At 31.8% G+C, this 18,482-nt stretch overlaps 1 protein-coding gene across 11 annotated transcripts in view; it reads right to left on the bottom strand.

Moving 5' to 3' along the window:
• STXBP5L (syntaxin binding protein 5L) overlaps window positions 1-18,482 on the bottom strand; it is a 415,289-nt gene that overhangs the window by 45,412 nt on the left and 351,395 nt on the right. For all 11 annotated transcript variants that reach the window (XM_073231573.1, XM_037013174.2, XM_073231576.1 and 8 more), the window contains one exon: window positions 1,794-1,964. In XM_073231573.1, the coding sequence (XP_073087674.1) occupies window positions 1,794-1,964 (171 nt within the window). The remainder of the gene's footprint in view (window positions 1-1,793; window positions 1,965-18,482) is intronic.

An 18,482-nucleotide genomic window follows, 5' to 3' on the forward strand; every position in this document is an offset into this window, starting at 1 on the left:
ATATTTCAAGAGTCAAGGGTACAAGAATTTCTGGTACTATTTTAATTATGTTTCTCTCATTTGTTGGAAGTATTCCTAATGATTTCTTGGCAATTCTCACTTACAATATTGTGGCTACTTACTTGAAGGGGTCACAAATGTTTTACGGTAAATACATTTCCCTAATACAATTTTTGGTTTGCTATATGTGGAGTAAATTACAGTTGTAAAAATTGAACCATTTACCAAGGCCGAAGAGAAATGTTATCTCCCTGACCTTGTTTCAGAAGCTGTCAACACTGAATCCAAATTCAGTTCTAACTTTGCAAGGGCCAAATCAAAAGCTGTAGACAATGCCATCCTATTGACAGTGATAATTTTTATGAGAGGGTTTCAGCCCACCTAAAGGAAACAGGATGGTTTCATGTTCTTCTCATCAACATTTACACATGTGCACACCCCAACAAACATAAACTTACCACCTCAGTTAAATAATATTATGAATGTTGTTTTGTTCTAATAATTGCTCCAGAGTACAAGTTTCTCATATTTTTCTCTACGTCTTTCACTCTCCTTTCCCTCTTGATAGGTACACGATAAGTACAAGTGTGACTCATTTTTATAAAAAGGGACTAAATATAAGTTCCTTAGACTATTCTTTTTCTAGAAAACAAAATACAATATTCCTAATTTCCCCTGTTTTATCCCTAAGCAAGTTTGTAAAAATGTTCATAATAGAATTTGGAGATGAGAGGGAGCTTGGATATAACTTACATACTTTACAGATTTGGAGACAGAGATATAGAGTTAAATAATTTTCCCAGAATCCAGCATAAGTTAGAGGCAGAAATGTCTAAAACTCAAAATTCCCAACTCTCAATCCAGTGATTAAGTGCTACTTCTTTTATAATCTTTAGATACTGCTTCTATTGTAATGTTCCTAGCTCATTGTTTCCAAAATTTTTCCATTCAGGGTTCATCAACATTCAAGGTAACTATCCACAGACACCCATGAGAGGCATATCATTATCTGGATGTCTATGGACCAGATTTAGTATGATGTAATATTAAAGTAACAAGTAAAAATTTTAAAATTTAAAAATTTTTGAAGAATACTATCAAATTTTTTTGAGGGGTGGTAGTTGGGGAATACTTTATAGTATAGACTTACCATAGGAAACCTTCCTAAGATTATTTTTTCCTATTTCTGTTCCCAAAATTCTTTATCAGAAAGAGCAGCAAAATGACAAGAGTCCCTCTCCCCCCACCCTCTAAAAATTTCTGTACTTCTCACTCTTTACTTCCTGCCCAGATGCTCATTCCATAAATAAGCAAATAATTCTCCTTTTTTTTCACAAAAAGATGAAAATGAAGATTACAAACTTAATAATTTAATATCTTGCCTTCTTCTTGGTCACATTCCCTTGACAGTTGAGGAAATTAAGATTGTAAGACACTAAATATGTACAAATAGAGACACTAAGAGGCTTACCATTGAGATGAAAAGAAATCTTGATTATTACTGGGAGTGTAGAGAACAGATTAAGGCATAGGTCTCCCCTTGCATAGTGGAGGTGGGAGCCTACCAACAAGCAGAGACATTCAGTTTTTAGAGATGAAGAAGGATGTGTAGTGAGAAAAGGATTTGGAGTCATGGCCACAGCCCAGTCAGGCTCTTAGTTACTTGCTGCCTAGAATTCACTAGTTTTTTAAATATCTTTTACATGTGTCCTCCATCCCTTGCTCTCCAGCTGTCATTATCATGGTATATCAGATGTTAATTGTATCCACAAAAATGTGTATGTTTAGTCTACCTTCTGTTGTAACTGGTAAAGAAATCTCCATGCAAGCAGCTGACTGTGCTTTTCGAAATGGTGGTCTTCCAGGACCCCAGCGATTTACTTTTGAAACATCAGCACTAGAAAGACGTTTTCCAGAACTGCAACTCTGAGAAGTTGGACTTGTGCAGTGTCCATTTATGTGATCTGTACAAAGAGGAAGAAGGTAGCATAAATATCATAATTAAATCTTAATATAAAGGTGTCTAAGTGTATACATTAAAAAATGAAGAATGAGAATTCCTTTTTTTAAAACCATAGATTGCTAAATCCTTGCTATTTTAAGCCTTAGTCCAAATTTCAGTAGTTAGCTGAAAAATTTAGTATTACATAAATTCATTTTTAAAATTTGAGTAGTTAACATAATTAAAAGTTTTTATCTCCATTACGTGTTCTACCATTTAATGGCAATACAAAATAGATTATAGTATCAGACTTTCTGTTGCATACTTTAAATATATACCTACTTATACAAGTTTGGAAGTATTTTAGGTGCTTGGAGTTTAAAATACAGAATGGAAGCATTTTACTGTGCAGTTGAGAATGGTACTTAGGAATATTGAGGCAGACTGCCTGGGCTCAAATTCCCAATTCTATCACTTACTAGTTGAGTTGTACAAATTACTGACATCTTCGTTCTTTAATTTCCTTTTTTTTTTGTCAATTGGGGATATTATCTACCTCATGGAGTTTTTGTGAACTTATACCAGAACACTTCCTGGTATAAGGTAAACTCTGAACAAAAATGATCATTTTTTCAGACTATTAAAACTGTTCATGTCTAAGACAAATAACACTACTTAGAGCTTCTGAATTTAAATTTGTTTTGATGTAACTTAGAAACTTAGAAATAATTGCACTAAAAATGTCTTATTTTTCTTAATGCTAACAAATAACATTTCAAACATCATCTCATAGTTCTTCAATATTCACAGTGCATTTTAAAATGTGCTTCTTTGGTCATTCAAAGGACAACAGAGTTAAATGGAGAAGAATAATGCCCATTGTCCATGTTGGACATGGGTAACTGGCACTCAGTGTCTACTCCATTATAGCCTTTTTGTATTGTAGAGCTGAGAACTTAAAATTATCTGTTTCCTGTATTCCACTATAGCTAGAGCAAGGATAAGAATTAGGTTTCACCATTTGAATGCATTAGTGTGTTTAAAAAAAAAAGTCAACATTTATTGAATACTTAAATGCTAAGCATGTCATATACATTACTCTTTTAATCTTTACAACAGCCCTGCAAGGTAGGTGCTTTATTATCCTGATTTTGCAGATAAGGAAACTGAAGCTCAGAAAAAAACATTCAGAAAATTGTCTAATATTACGTAGGCAGTGTTCATGAATGCAAGATTCTAATCCATATTTTCTCATTTAGTGTCTGTGTGCTTAAAAACTGGGCTAAAGGGCCAGCTAAAATATTTGAGAAGGGATAACAATTTTGCACACGTGTTTAGTAGAGTCTAGGGGAGGCTTTTGTAGTGCACCCTGTAATCCAAGTCTTCTGGAGCCAGTCATCTTATTTATTAACATAAATCTCAGAAATCAGATTTCCCAGAGGAAATACATAAATATTCCATGATGAGTTAGTCATGGGGAAGTTAAAGTCAAGAGCTCTGACCCACCATCACTATCGAATCTAGTTTTATAAATAGGACAAACACTGATGGTAACAGCTGGCACTAAGAAGGACTTAGAGTGAATTAGAAAATAGCAACTACTTTGGGGGTACAAATTACAAAGTAAGCCCCTCTGGGTACATCAGTTAGAAGTCCCTTCTGCAGACACTTTGTCTTGTTCTAGAGTTCACTGCTTGTCCTAGAGGAATGTGGTATGGATTGCAGCCCTCTTCAACCCCTTTAGTAACTCGGTATAAGAGTATATGGTAGAGCCTTGTGACCAGTGTATGTTAACTTAGCCAAGACTCTGGACTTGCTAAGCCAAAGCCCCTGCCTAGCTATTACCATCTTTCGGTGGCTGTTTCTTGTGAATATTGTTTCATTTCAGCTCATAACAGGGTGGTATCAATTATTATTCAACATGCTAGTCATTTTTTCCCTCCGTACCTACAGTAGGGCAAAATTTCCTCAGCTTCTCATGTTTGACTCACATATGGGCAGCCTAGAGTTTTTGGCTATATCATTCTGTTCTCAGTATGGTCAATTAACTTGAAGTTCTTATTTTTATGGTGAAAATATTTTAAATGTATGGAAATGAATTTGCTTTTTTAAAAACTTTCTTTTTATCATGATAATATTCAAGATAGATATTAATACAAAACATTAGAAAGAACTTTAGTCATAGCCCAAACACAGCCATTCTGGAAATTTATGATAAATAACACTAAATACACAAGAAAAAAACTTGATAAAATTGTTCACTATAGTTTTAATTTCTACAGGTAAAAATTGGAAACAAAGTATACAATTGAGCATAAAGTTTTTAGGTAAATTGTAGTATATATTACATAATAGAGTATTATAACCTTTAAAAATATTTCTGAAATGCCTGTAGAAACTTATAAAATGTATCTGATATGTTTTGTTAGCTCTGTTGCATAAAAACTCCAAAATGTTAATGAAGTAAAATAACAGTTATTATGCTCACAGGTTCTGGTTCTGTGTCAGAACTCAGGCTAAGGCAAGGTGGGGGTATTAATCCATGGTGTCTGGGGCATTAGTTGGGAATGCTTGAATGGCTAGGGGCTTAGAATTCTTTGGAGGCTTCTTTACTCACATGCTTGGGGTAGCAAAGGCTGAGCTTGGTTGAGACTGTCTTTGGTGGCTTTCTCAGGGGCCTTGGGCTTTCTCATAGCATGGTGACCTTTTTTTTCACACGTAGTGGCTCAGGGCTTCAAAAACCTGGCAAGTGATTTTGAAAATAGGATGGAAGCCATATTTCTACTGCTTCGGTATTATTGCTATGGAGACTGTTTTATTTTGAAAGCAATATTCCAATATCCAGTTACAAGCTTTTTGTATATCATGAGGGTAGGTGTCATAGCAGATTACTGATCCTGGTCTTGTAAACAAGTATGCTTTTGGTTCAACAACTGATTGGCAGTAGTCTTCTGATTCTCTAACAGTAGAAAAGTGTTGGTCCCCTGGTACGGCCTTATTTTGGAAGTTGTACCTATAGCTCAAACTTAGAGTTTAGTTCTCTAATCTTCCAATGATTTCATACGAACCTGGTTTCCTGTATTAAATCACTTTCTGTATAACATAACTACAATAGTTTGTTTCCTACAATTGTTCCCTGATTGGGTGCTTTAGCCCAGCTGTACTACTCTATGCCATGTAAAGAAAATTCAATATTCTAAAAAATTCAACCCTAAAACAATAAGCAGATTAAAGCAAAAAAGAAATTATTATTCATTATTTTACAGAAAGATTCCAAAATTTAACAAAAGTTACAAGTTCTTGTAAATTAGCTGATTCTCTGTACATTTAAATCATATTTGATTTAGCATATTTATTACATAAAGTAAGGTACAGCAGTAATTTACTGAAGATGACTTGAATCCAGTTGAAATTATTTTTAACATAGTCCTTGCCTAAGCATTCTAGAATGCAGATGTAATTAATTTAATATGTGGTAAACTAGTTAAACTTTATAAAGCACCATAGAATTCCTAAGGAAATGAAAATTAGTAGTATTATGCCTATGCCACAGAGAGTGCTTCTATGGTGAAATAAATGTAGAATATAATACTTGTTCTAATACTAGTTCATACTATATATAATACTAGTTCATAATACTAGTCAAACATTACATTTTAAAAACAATAAAAGTAAGTGAAATAAAAAGACTGCATTTAACCATATAAAATACAGGAAATATCAAATGGTTAAAATGTTTGAAAACCAGTATTACATTACCCTTGCTTACTTCTATAGTTAAGAGGGTAACTCTTTATCTCCCTTCCTTTGTAATCATTGGTTATGCAACCCTGGTAGAAGTTGGTTTGCTGATTGACTTGGTTGTTTGCTTGATTGTTTAGAAAAACAATTTATTAAAAGTTATCAGGCAGGTTCTCCCTGTGAGGTATTACTCTGAAGTTTTGCAACCAAAAACAATGCCCAACCACACCAGAGTTAAGGTTCTGTCAGAACCATTCTGACAGAATGATACCATGCTGTCGCTGGCTCAGCATTGCTGGTGCTGTGGCATAGATGTTAGGAACCGTGGTACTGCTGACCTGGTACAGCAGAAATCTCTACCATCATACTCACCAAAACTGAGGTTTATGTAACTTTTATTTTTATTTCCATGTTTTTGAATGTCAAACAAGGAGTAAGCTATATCATTTTTCTGTACATTTTGCCAATAATTCTGCAGTTTTTAAGCTCTTATTTTTATGGCATTCTTCTGAAAAATTTTAAGTTTTAAGACCTAGAGAGACTGAATTAGACTTCCTAGTGAAGTCAGATTAATTTTTATTCCCAGTTTTGATTTGATTCTTCTATAGAAAAATTTTCATGACTATGATTTTGTAGTCAAAGCTAAAATAACTGAATGAATACAGGTTTATATGCTCTGAGTTTGATGTTTATTTTCTAAAATCCAAAGTTTCTAAGAGCTACTTCCTCTTTATTTCTTAATAATTTCCTCAATTTGCTTTTTTCAAGTTTAATTTGTAATGCATACATTTAAGTGGAAGTTTAAAAATTATTTTACAGTCTTTGGGAAAATACTGTTACTGAAAACATTTTCATTCCTTAGCCTTTATCACTAATGAATAGAATTCTAAATTGCAATAACAATAATTATTTTTAAAATTTCAGCTTCATTGAGGTATAACTGACATTGTAAGATATTTAAAATGTTCATCATGGTGATGTGGCATACACATACATTGGGAAAGGATTCCCACCATCTAGTTAATTAATATACCTATCATAACACATATTTATTAATATTTTTGGTGAGAACATTTAAGTTCTACTCTTAGCAAATTTCAGTTATACTTAGTTATACTTATGTTTTACATTAGATTCTCAGAACTTATTCATCTTATAGCTGAAAGTTGGTACTTTTATAAATTTCTCCACGTTTGCCCTAGCTCCTGATAATCTCTTCTCTTTGTTTTTATGAGTATGATTTTTTTTTAGAGTCAACATATAAGTGCTACCACCCAGTATTTGTCTTTTGATGTCTGGCTTATTTCATTTTCCATAATGCCCTCAAGCTCCATCCATGTGGTTACAAATGGCAGGATTTCCACCTTTCTTCTTTCCAGTCAAATAATATTCCATATATATATCACATCTTCTTTATCCATTCATTCATCAATGGATACTTAAATTATTGCAACATCTTGGCTGAAATGAACATGTGAGTGCAGATTTCCCTTCAATATTGTTTTCATTTCCTTTGAATACATACCCAGAAGTGGGATTCCTGGATCATACAGTAGTTTATTTTTAATTTTTTGAGGAACCCCCATTTTGTTTTCCATAGTAGCTGCACCAATTTACATTCCTACCAACAAAGCACAAGGGTTACCTTTCCCTTTTCTCTACAACTTCACCAATGCTTGTTATTTCTTTTGGATGAACATGTATGAGGCGATATTACATTGTGGTTTTGATTGGCATTTCTTTGATGATTAGCAATGCTGAACACCTTTTCATGTATCTCTTGGCCGTTTGTATGTCTTCTTTGGAAACATATTCAGTTCTTATGTTCTTTAATCAGATTGGTTTTTTGCTATTGAGTTCTATGACTGTTTTATATTTCTTGGATGTTAACCTCATCTGATAATATGATTTGCAAATATTTTTTCCCATTCTGTAGGCTGCCTTAACATTTCGTTAATGGTTTCCTTTACTGTACAGAAGGCTTTTAGTTTGATGTAGTCCCATATCGTATTTTCCTTATTTATGCATATTTTTTCTATTGTTGCCTTTGTTTTTGGTGTCAAATCCAAAAAATTATTGCTAAGACCAATGTCAAGGAGCAATGCTCCATGTTTTCCACTAGAAATATGGTTTCAGATCTTAAACGTTCAAGTGTTTAATCCATTTTGAGTTGATTTTTGTGTATGGCATAAAATAGTGGTTCAGTATCATTTTTCCACATATGGCTGTCCAGTTTTCCCAGCATCATTTATTGAAGATACTGTAGTTCCCCTATTATATATTTTTGGCTCCTTTGCTGCAAATTTATTGACCAGATACACATGGGTTTATTTGTAGACTCTCTATTATGTTCCTTGATCTGTGTGTCTGTTTTTGTGTATAGTTTGAAATCAGAAAGTGTGATGCCTCTAGCTTTGTTCTTTTTTCTCAAGATTTTTTTGGCTATTTGAGGGCTTTTGTGGTTCCATACAAACTTTAGGATTATTTTTTCTATTTCTGTGAAAAATGGCAGTGGAATTTGGATAGGGATTGCATTGAATGCATAGATTGATTTCAGTAGGGTAATATGGGTATTTTTAACAGTATTAATTCTTCCAATCCATGAATATGGAATATCTTTCCATTTATACGTGTCTCTCATTAATGACTTATAGCTTTTAGTGTACAAATCTTTCCCCTACTTGGTTAAATTTATACCCAGCTATATTACTCTTTTGATGAAATGTTACATGTGATTATTTCCTTAATTTCTCTTATAATGTTATTAGTGTATAGAAATCCAACTGATTTTTGTATATTGATTTTTTATCATGCAACTTTGCTGAATTTGTTTAGTTTAACAGTTTTCTGATGTAGTCTTTAGGGTTTCTACATATAATACCATGCCATCTGCAAATACAGTTTTACTTCTTCTGATTTGGATACTTTTTCTTTTTCTTGCCTAATTTCTCTGGCTAGGACTTCTAGTACTATGTTGAATAAAAGTGGTGACTATAGGCATTCTTGTCTTGTCTTGTCCCTGATCTTGGAGGAAAAACTTTCAGTTTTTTACCACTGAGTATGACGTCAAGCTTTGGGCTTTTCATATATGGTCTTTATTAATACTGAGGCACATTCCCTCAATACCCACTTTGTTGTGAGTTTTTATCATTAAAAAAATAGATATTGAATTTTGTCAAATGCTTTTTTCTGCATCTCAAGATTCTTATTCTTCATTTTGTTAGTGGGATTATCACAGTGATTGATTTTCAGATGTTGAACCATCCTTTCATTCCTGGAATAAATATTACTTGATCATATAATCCTTAATGTATCGTTGACTTGGTTTGCTAATATTTTGTTGAACATTTTTGCATCTATGTTCATCAGAAATATTGGCCTGCAATTTTCTTTTGTTGTAGTTTCCTTGTCTGGTTTTGGTGTCAGTGTAATCCTGGCTTTGAAAAATGAATTTGGAAGTGTTTCTTCCTCTTCTATTTTTTGGAAGAGTTTGAGAAGAATCAGTATTAATTCTTTAAAAGTTTGGTAGAATTTATCAGTGAAGCCATCTGGTTCTAGGGTTTGCTTTGTTGGGAGATTTTTGATTACTGATTCAGTGTCCTCACTACTAATTGGTCTGTTCGGATTTTTTATTTCTTTGGATTCAGTCTTGGTAGGTTGTATTTTTCTAAGAATTTATCCACTTCTAGGTTATCAATATTTTGGCATATAACTATTCACAGTGGGCTCACGATCCTTTGTATTTCTGTGATATTAGCTGTAACATATCCTCTTTCAATTCTGAGTCCTCTTTTTTCTTGGTGAATCTGGCTAAAATTTTGTCTATTTTATCTTTTTAAAAAACCAGCTCTTATTTTCATTGATTTTTCTTTTTTTGTACTGTCTTTGTGGTCTCTTTCATTTACTTTTGCTCTGATCTTTGTTTCCTTCCTTCTACTAATCTTGGGCTTCATCTATCCTTTTTCTAGTTCCTTGAATGTAAAGTTAGATTGTTTGAGATCTTGTTTTTTAATATAGGCATTTATAGCTAAGAAATTCCCTCTTAGAACTACTTTTGCTGCATCCCATACGTTTTAGTGTGTTTTATTTACATTTTGCCTCAAGAGATCTTTAAATTTCTCTTTTAACTTCTTCTCTGACCCACTGGTTGTTCAGCAGCATGTTGTTTAATCTCCACGTATTTGTGAGTTTTCCATTTTTCATCTTGTAATTTATTTCTAGTTGCACATTGTTGTGGTCTGAAAAGGGGCATGATATTACTTCAGTCTTCTTAAATTTATTAAGGCTTGTTTTGTGTCCTAACATACAATCAATCCTGGAGAATGTTCCATGTGTACTTGAAATTATGTATTATGTTGCTTTTAGATGGAATGTTCTGTAAATGTCTACTTGTCCATCTGGTCAAATGTGTTGTCTAAGTCCAATGTTTCCTTATTGATTTTCTATCTGGATAATCTATCCATTGATGAAAGTGGGGTATCAAAGCCCCATAGTATTTGTATTGCCGTTTCTCCCTCTAGGTCTGTTAATATTTACTTTGTATATTTAGGTGCTCCTGTGTTGGGTGTGTAAATATTTACAAACATTATATCCTCCTGTTGGATTGACCCCTTTAACATTACATAATGGCCTTCTCTGTTTCTTTTGACAATTTTGACTTAAAATCTACTTTATCTAAGTGTAACTATCCCTGCTTTCTTTGTTCACAGTTTGCATGGAGTATTTTTTCCCATCCCTTCACTTTCAGTCTGATGTGTACCTAAACTGAAATCAGTCTGTTGTAGGCAGCATATAGTTGTGTCTTTTTAAAAAAATCAATTTAACCACTCTTTGTCTTCTGATTGGAGAATTTACTCAGTTTACATTTAAAGTAAATGTTGATAGGTATGACCTTATAGTCTTTTTAAGAATTTTCTGACTGTTTTGTAATTTTTTTTCCTTATTTTCTTGCTGTCTTTATTTTTTATTTTATGCTTAAATTTCTTTCTCTTTTATGTGTCTATTATAGCCATTTGCTTTGTGTTACCAGGCTTATCTAAAACTTCTATTTATTTAAGTTGCTTAAAATTTGCATTTTTTGATCATATAATATTGTATTCGTTTTAGATATACAAATATATTTGTAATAGTCTGTTTATAAGAACTTAAGTTCAAATGCTTTCTAAGGCCTACATTTTTACCCTTCCTTCCACAGCTTATGTTACAATTTACATGTTTTTATCTTGTGTAACTACCTTTTTTGTCTTTTAGCCATCATACTAGATTTATGTGATTTACCCACCTGCATTACACTAGATCATTCTGAATTTTACTGCATATTTACTTTTTCAAGTGAGATTTATGCTGTCCTATGTTTTCCTGTTACTAGTTATCACTTTTGTTTCAAATTAAAGAAGCTCCTTTAACAATTTTTATAAGGTCAGTATAGTAATGAACTCCTTCAGCATTTGCTTGTCTGGAAAACTATCTCTATTTCAATTCTAAAGGACAAATTTGCTGATAAAGTATTTATGGTTGAAAGTTTTTTTCTTTCAGCACTTTGAATATATCATGTTGCTGCTCTGTTCTGTTCTCGAATTTTCTGACAATTCTGCTGATAGTCATATGGGGATGCTTTTGTTCATAGAAGTTGGTTTCCTCATTGTTTTTAAGAGTCTTCTTGTTTTTAACTTTTCACAATTATGTGTCTTGGTATGGGTCTCTTTGGTTTTGTCTTATTTTGAACTTAGTAGGCTACTGGATCTGGATGTTTATTTCCTTCCCCAGGAAGTTGTCTAGCATTATTTCTTTTAGTTAAACTTTCTTCTCTTTTTCCCTCTCTTTTCCTTCTGGCATCCCTGTACTGTGAATATTGATTAACCTGTTATAGTCCCATGAGTCCCTTAAGTTTTCTTCACTCTTTTTCAATCTTTTTTTCTTTTTGCTTCTTTGATTGGATTAAATCCACTGTCCTGAGTTTACTGATCTTTTCTTCCACTTCGTCTAGTCTGTGGTCAAATCCCTCTATTAAAATTTTGAGCAGTTATTGTATCTTTCAGGTCTGTGACTTCTGTTTGGTATTTTGCTTTCTCTCTCATTGTTAAAATTCTCATTTTGTTCATACATTGTTCTCCTGAACTAGGTGGACATCCATTACCATTTTCAATATTGAGATATAATAACTGTATGGATAAAAGTCTTCTCACCCCATATGAACAAATATACCTTAACCTTGAAAAAAACTTTTATTGTTTGAAATACCTGTTGTATTTTACAGTGAGACAGTTCTTCAAAATATGATCTTCCTGTAAAACACTTGCAAATCAATAATAACTTTTTCTGAATATTTTGGGTCTGAACCTTCCTTTCACCATAAACTGTACTTACAGTATATCCTTTCTAAATCATATATGTGAAAATTTATAATAAATAATTTGAAACTATTCCTTTGGAGTGGAAAATCTCCTAATATATTGAATTAAAATTATTTGGTTAAGAAGATTAAGACTGAGTATTATATATATTATGACTATTGGTTATATTATGCAATGTTATGCAGTGTTTTTTTGGTGTGGTAGTTTATACCTCCAGTTTACTTTTTCTTTTTCAAATAAAAAATTTTGGCTTAATTCCTTCAGTCTAATCTCCCTATCGACAAAGAATGGTAACATTTTCTTTGAGTATCTCTCCAGAATTAGTCTAATCATTTTTTAAAAATAGAAGTGGAAATATATTTCACAGTATTTTATGCCTTCATTTTTTTTTCATCTCACACTGTATCTTGGAGACTATTTTTATATAGATCTACCTAATTGTTTTTAGTATATAATAATTATTTATATAGGGAGAAAGTTTCCACTTTAGGGCTATACAACAATTGACTTACTTTTTCCCTACTAATGGAAATTTGGCTTTCAGTCTTTTACTATTTCAAAACAAGTCTTATTGACAGTAGTTGTACTTCTTTGCACAATGTGTGATTATGTCTGTAAGGTGAATTCTCAGAACTGAAACTGGGCAAAAGAATATACATTTTAGATTTTTATTATAAAATGTTTCTCAAAAGTTTTAAATTTACATTCCCAGCAACAATATATAAGAACTTCAATACCCCTACATCTTTACCAATATTTTGCTTTATACAATTCTCTATTTATTTTTCTAATAGGAAAAAATTGTTTTAATATTAATTTCTTTAATAATAAGTGCTGGATGTCTTTATTTATCTTAAAGACTCAGATTTTTCTGTTAACTACCAGTACTTATCCTTTGTAAACTTTTATAGTGCACTGTTCTTTTTCTTGATTTTATGCATGAGTACTTTGCACATTATAGAAATTAGTCTTGCCTGTCAAATTTATTGCAAAACATCATTTGTCTTGTTTCCTCTATTGATTATTTTTGTGTAATCAAATTCATTAACCATTTGTTTTTTTCTTAATGGGTTGTAAGTTTTGTGCTACCTCTAGTAAAGCCTTCTTTGCTCCAATATTAGAAAAATATTTTCCCATGTTTTCTTCTAGTACCTTTATAGTTTCTCTTCATACATTTATATTTTTATCATCTAGGATTTATTTTGTTTTGAGATTATTTTTCAGATGCCTATTAATGGTTCTAATACCAATTATTGAATGATCTAACTTTACCCCATTCATTTTAAAGGCTACTTCTTTACAATTACAAAATTTCTGTATGCATTTGTGTCTATTTCTATATTTTCTATTTTGTTCCAGTGATTGAACTTTTCATACATCAATACCAAAAATGGTATAATTATTATTATAGATGTTTTAAACTATAATATTGTACTGTATTTTAGTATCTTTAGGGCTAGATCTCATAACTTTGTTTTTCAGAATTTTCTTGGCTATTCTTATGTTTACTTTTTCAGATGAATTTTTGAATCATCTTATTTATTCCTCTGAAAAATCTCTATTTTCAGTGGAATTATTTATTTTTAAAATATCAAATGTACATCAATTTCAAATCTTATATCCATGTTGTAGTATATGTCAGAATTTCAGAATTTCCTTCCTTTATAGGGCTGAAAAAATTCCAGTGCATGCATATACCACATTCTGCTTATCCATTCATCTATTGTTGGACACTTTGGTTGCTTCCACATTTTAGTTATTGTCAATAATGCTCCTATGAACGTTTGTGTATGAATATCTCTTTGAGACTATGCTTATTAGTACCTTTGTGTATATACCCATAAGTGGGCATGCTGGATCATATGATAATTCTATTTTTAATTTTTTGAGGATCCACTGTAATACTTCCCATAGCAGCTGTACCATTGCCCCTTCCCACCAACAATGCACAAGAGTTCCAATTTCTCGACATCCTTGACAACACTTATTATTATTATTTTTGATGCTATCCATCACCTATTTGGTATGAAGTGGTATCTCAATGTGGTTTTGAATTGCAGTTCCCTAATGATTAGTGATGTTGAATATCTTGTCACTTGCTTATTTGTTATTTGTATATCTTCTTTGGTGACACGTCTATGTAAATCTTCTGCCCATGTTTGAATCAAGCTGCTTGTTATGGAACTTTAGGAGTTCCCTGTATATTCTGGATTGTAGACCCTTATCAGACTTGATTTGCAAATATTTTCTTTTGTAGGCTGTCTTTTCACTTTCTTAATAACATCATTTGATGTGCAAAAGTTTTCATTTTGATGAAGTCCAATCTACCATTTTGTTGTTGTTTGCGTTTTAGTGTCATTATATAACAAATTATATAACCCACTGCCAAATTCAAGATCATGAAGTTTTTCCCATTTTCTTCTAAGAGTTTTCTAGTTTTAGCTCTTAAGGTATTGATCAATTTTTTGTATGTGGCTTGAGGTAATCGTCTGTTTCCTTACTTTTGCACATGGCTTTCCAGTTGTCTCAGTACCTTTTGTTGAAGAGACTATTTTGTTCCCCATTGAATGGTCCTGGTAACTTGTTGGAAATCAATAAATAATAGATGGGGTGGGGGGACTCTCAATCCGATTCCATTAGTCTATAGGTCTATCTTTTTGCCAGTACCACACTGTTTTGATTCTATAGTTATGTAGGAAGTTTTGAAATTGGAAAGTGAGAGTCTTCCTATGTTTTTCATCAATATAGTTATGACTAGTCTTGCTTTAGCATTTCTACATGAAATTTAGGATAAGTTTTTCCATTTTGCAAAAAGGGCTACTGGTATTTTGGTATATTGAATCTGTTAGATTGTTTTGGGTAGTATTGATATTTAAACAATTTAAGCCTTCCAATCTACGAACAGGTGATGTCTTCATTTGTTTCGATATTTAATTTATTTCAGCAGTGTTTTGTGGTTTTCAATGTAGAAGTCTTATACCTCCTTGGTTAAATTTATTTCTAGGTATTTTATTCTTTTGGAGAATTGTAAATGGAATTAAAAAATATTTTTTTCAAAAATTTCATTGCTGTCATATAAATACAACTGATTTTTGTGTATTTATCTGTACCCTGAAATTTTGATGAATTCATTAAATCTAGTTGTTTTGTGTATTTTTTTTTTTATAGGTAAGGTCATGCCATTTGTTAATAGTGATAGTTTACTTTTTCTTTTCCAATTTGGATGCCTTTTCTTTATCTTGTCTACTTTTTTGGCTAGAACTTCCAGTACAATATAGAATAGAAGGGGTGAAAATGGGCATCCATATCTTATTCTTCATTTTAAGAAAGTTTGCAGTCTTTCATCATTGAGGAGGATGTTGTCTGTGGGTTTTTCAGGAATGCCCTTTACCAGTTTGAGAAAATTCCCTTCCATTCTTAGTGTTATGAATGTTTTTATCATGAAAGAGTATTCAACTTTGTCAAATCCTTTCTCTTCATTGAGATAATAATGAGTAATTTTTCCCCTTCATTCTATTAGTGTGGTTTTTACATTTTTAATTCTGTTGAACTCCCCCTGCATTTCTGGGATAAATCCCACTTGGTCATGGTATTAATCCTTTTAATATGCTGTTGGTTTCTATTTTTAGTATTTTTGAGAATTTTTACATATATATATATATATTATGTATTTTTTATTTTGGTATCACTAATCTACAATTACATGAGGAACATTATGTTTACTAGACTCCCCCCACATACCCCATTACAGTCATTGTCTTACATGTATATGTTTAAGGGATGTTAGATTCTAATTTTATTTTCTTGTGGTGGTCTTTATCTTGCTTTGACATCAGGGTAATGCTGTTTCATAGAATGAGTTAGAAAGTGTTCCTCCTATTCTGTTTTTTGGATGGACTGATGTTCATTCTTTTTAAAATGTATGGTAGAGTTTATCAGTGAAGCTATCTCATCCTAGACTTCTGTCAGAAGATTTTAAGTATTGATTCAATTACTTTCAGTCTTGTTATAACTATGTTCAGATTTTCTCTTCTGAAGTCAGTTCTGGTAATTCATGTATTCTGAGGCATTTGCATATTTCATCTAGGTTTTCTAATGTTGGCATTCAATTGTTCATAGTATTCTGCTATAATCCTCTTCTATAAGGTTTATAGCAATGTCCCCACTTTCTGATTTTAATTATTTGCATTTTATTTTTCTTAGTCTTGGTGTTTGCCAATTTGTTTACCTTTTCAAAGAGCCAACTTTTGATTTTGTTGATTATTGTTTTTCTATTCTCTTTTTTATCTTCTATCTAATCTTTATTATTTCCTTCTGCTAGCTTTGGGCTTAATTTGGCCTTTTTTAGTCTGTTAAGGTATAGACTTAGGTTATTGATTTGAGATCTTTTTTCTTTTTAATGTGTGCATTTAGTTATAAATTTCCCCTTAGCTGTATCTTTCTGGTTAAGAGTCTGCTGTTTAATTTCAAAATTTTGTGCATCTTCCAGTTTTACTTCTGATTTCTAGTTTCATTCCATTGTGGTTAGACACAAAAATATGTGTAATTTTAACCTTTTCAAATTTATTGAGACTTGTGGCCTAAAATATGTTCTATCTTGTAGGATGTTTCATGCGGACTTGAGAAGAATATATATTCTACAACTGTGTGGTGTATTCTATGTCTGTTAAGGCTAATTGGCATGTAGTGTTATTCAAGTCCTCTACTTCTTTTTTGATCTCCTGCCTAGATTTTCTTTATTAAAATCAGGTTATTGAATTTTCCCACTATTATTGTAGAACTGTCTAATTCTTTCTTCAATTCTGTCAATATTTGCTTCATATATTTTGGGCTATGTTATGAGGTGCATATTTGTTACCAACTGTTACAGATTTTCACCAAACTGACCCTTTTATCAATGTCTAATGTCCTTGTCTTGTAACGGTTTTGACATAAAAGTTTACTTTCTCTGATATTAATATTGCTGCACAAGCTCTTTTGGTTGCTATTTGCATGGAATATCTTTTTTTCCATCCTTTTAATTTTAACCTATTTGTGACTTTTCATTTAAAATATCTCTTATAGACAACACATATTTGTATCATGTATTCTAAAAATATATTCTGCCAGTATCTTTTAATTGGTGAGTTTAATCCATTACATTTAAGTGACTACTGATAAGGAAGCATTTACTTCTATCATTTTCTATTTATTTTTGAAAAGTATCTTTTGTTATTCTTAAATCGATCCAATACTGACTTTTTGTTTTGATTTATGCTTTCCTAGTGTATCCTTTTCGTCTCTCTACATTTCCTTTTCTATATATTTTTTAGGTATTTTCTTACTGGTTACCTTGGTGATTATAATTAACATCCTACATGTATAACAACATTATGAATTAATACTAACAGCTTCAATTGCATACAAAACTTATACATTCCATCACCTCCTTATGTTGTCATTTTAATAGCTTTATACATTGCATGCCCATTAAGAAATATTTATAATTTTATACTATGTTTCTCAAATCATGTAGGAAACAAAAAGAATTATAAAACAAAAAATATAATACTGTGTTTATGTTTACCTATATAGTCACTTTTACTGGTGTTCTTTATATGGCTTCAAGTTATTGTCTAGTGTCCTTTGATTTCAGCCTGCAGTACTCCCTTTAGTATTTCTTTTAGGGAAGGCAATGAGTTCTATTTGCTTTTGTTTATTTGGGAATGTCTTAATTTTTCTTTCATTTTTGAAGGGAAGTTTTGCCAGATATAGAATTCTTTGTTGACAGTTTTTTTACCCCCAGCACTTTTAGTATGTCATCCCACTGTCTTCTGGCATCTATGCTTTCTGATGTGGATTGGCTATTAATCTCATTGAGGATCCCTTATATGTGAAGAGTCACTTCTCTCTGCTTTGAAGATCCTCTTTTTGTCTTTGTAAAGTTTGATTGTAATGTGTCCAGTGTGGGTCTCTGAGTTTATTATATTGGGAATTTGATGAATTTCTTGGATTATAGATTCATGTCTCTCCTCAAGTTTGGAAAGTTTTCAGCAACATTTCTTCAAATATTCTTTCTTTTTTCTGGTACTCCCATAATATTATGGTACACTTGATGGTGTCTCACAAGTTTCTTAGCGTCTATTCATTTTCCTTTGGCTCCTGAGTCAATAATTTAAATTGTATGATCTTCAAGTTGGTCAATTTCTTCTGCTGGTTCAAGTCTGATGTTTAATGTCTCATTTTTTCATTTTAGCTACTTAATTTTTAACTCCAGGAATTCTACTTAATTCCTTTTTATAATTTCTATTTCTTTATTGATGGTTTGTATTTGTTTTTCATTGTTACCCATGATTCTTAATTGGTTTTTTCATTTGTGGCTGTTTTAGCTTCAAAATTTATTTTTAAAAAAATCAAAGTTTTTTGTACTTTTTTTGAGGATCCTAAAAAGTATTATTTTAGAAGTC

This window comes from Manis javanica, chromosome 3 (genome assembly GCF_040802235.1).
Source record: "Manis javanica isolate MJ-LG chromosome 3, MJ_LKY, whole genome shotgun sequence".
Classification (NCBI taxonomy): Eukaryota; Metazoa; Chordata; class Mammalia; order Pholidota; family Manidae; genus Manis; species Manis javanica.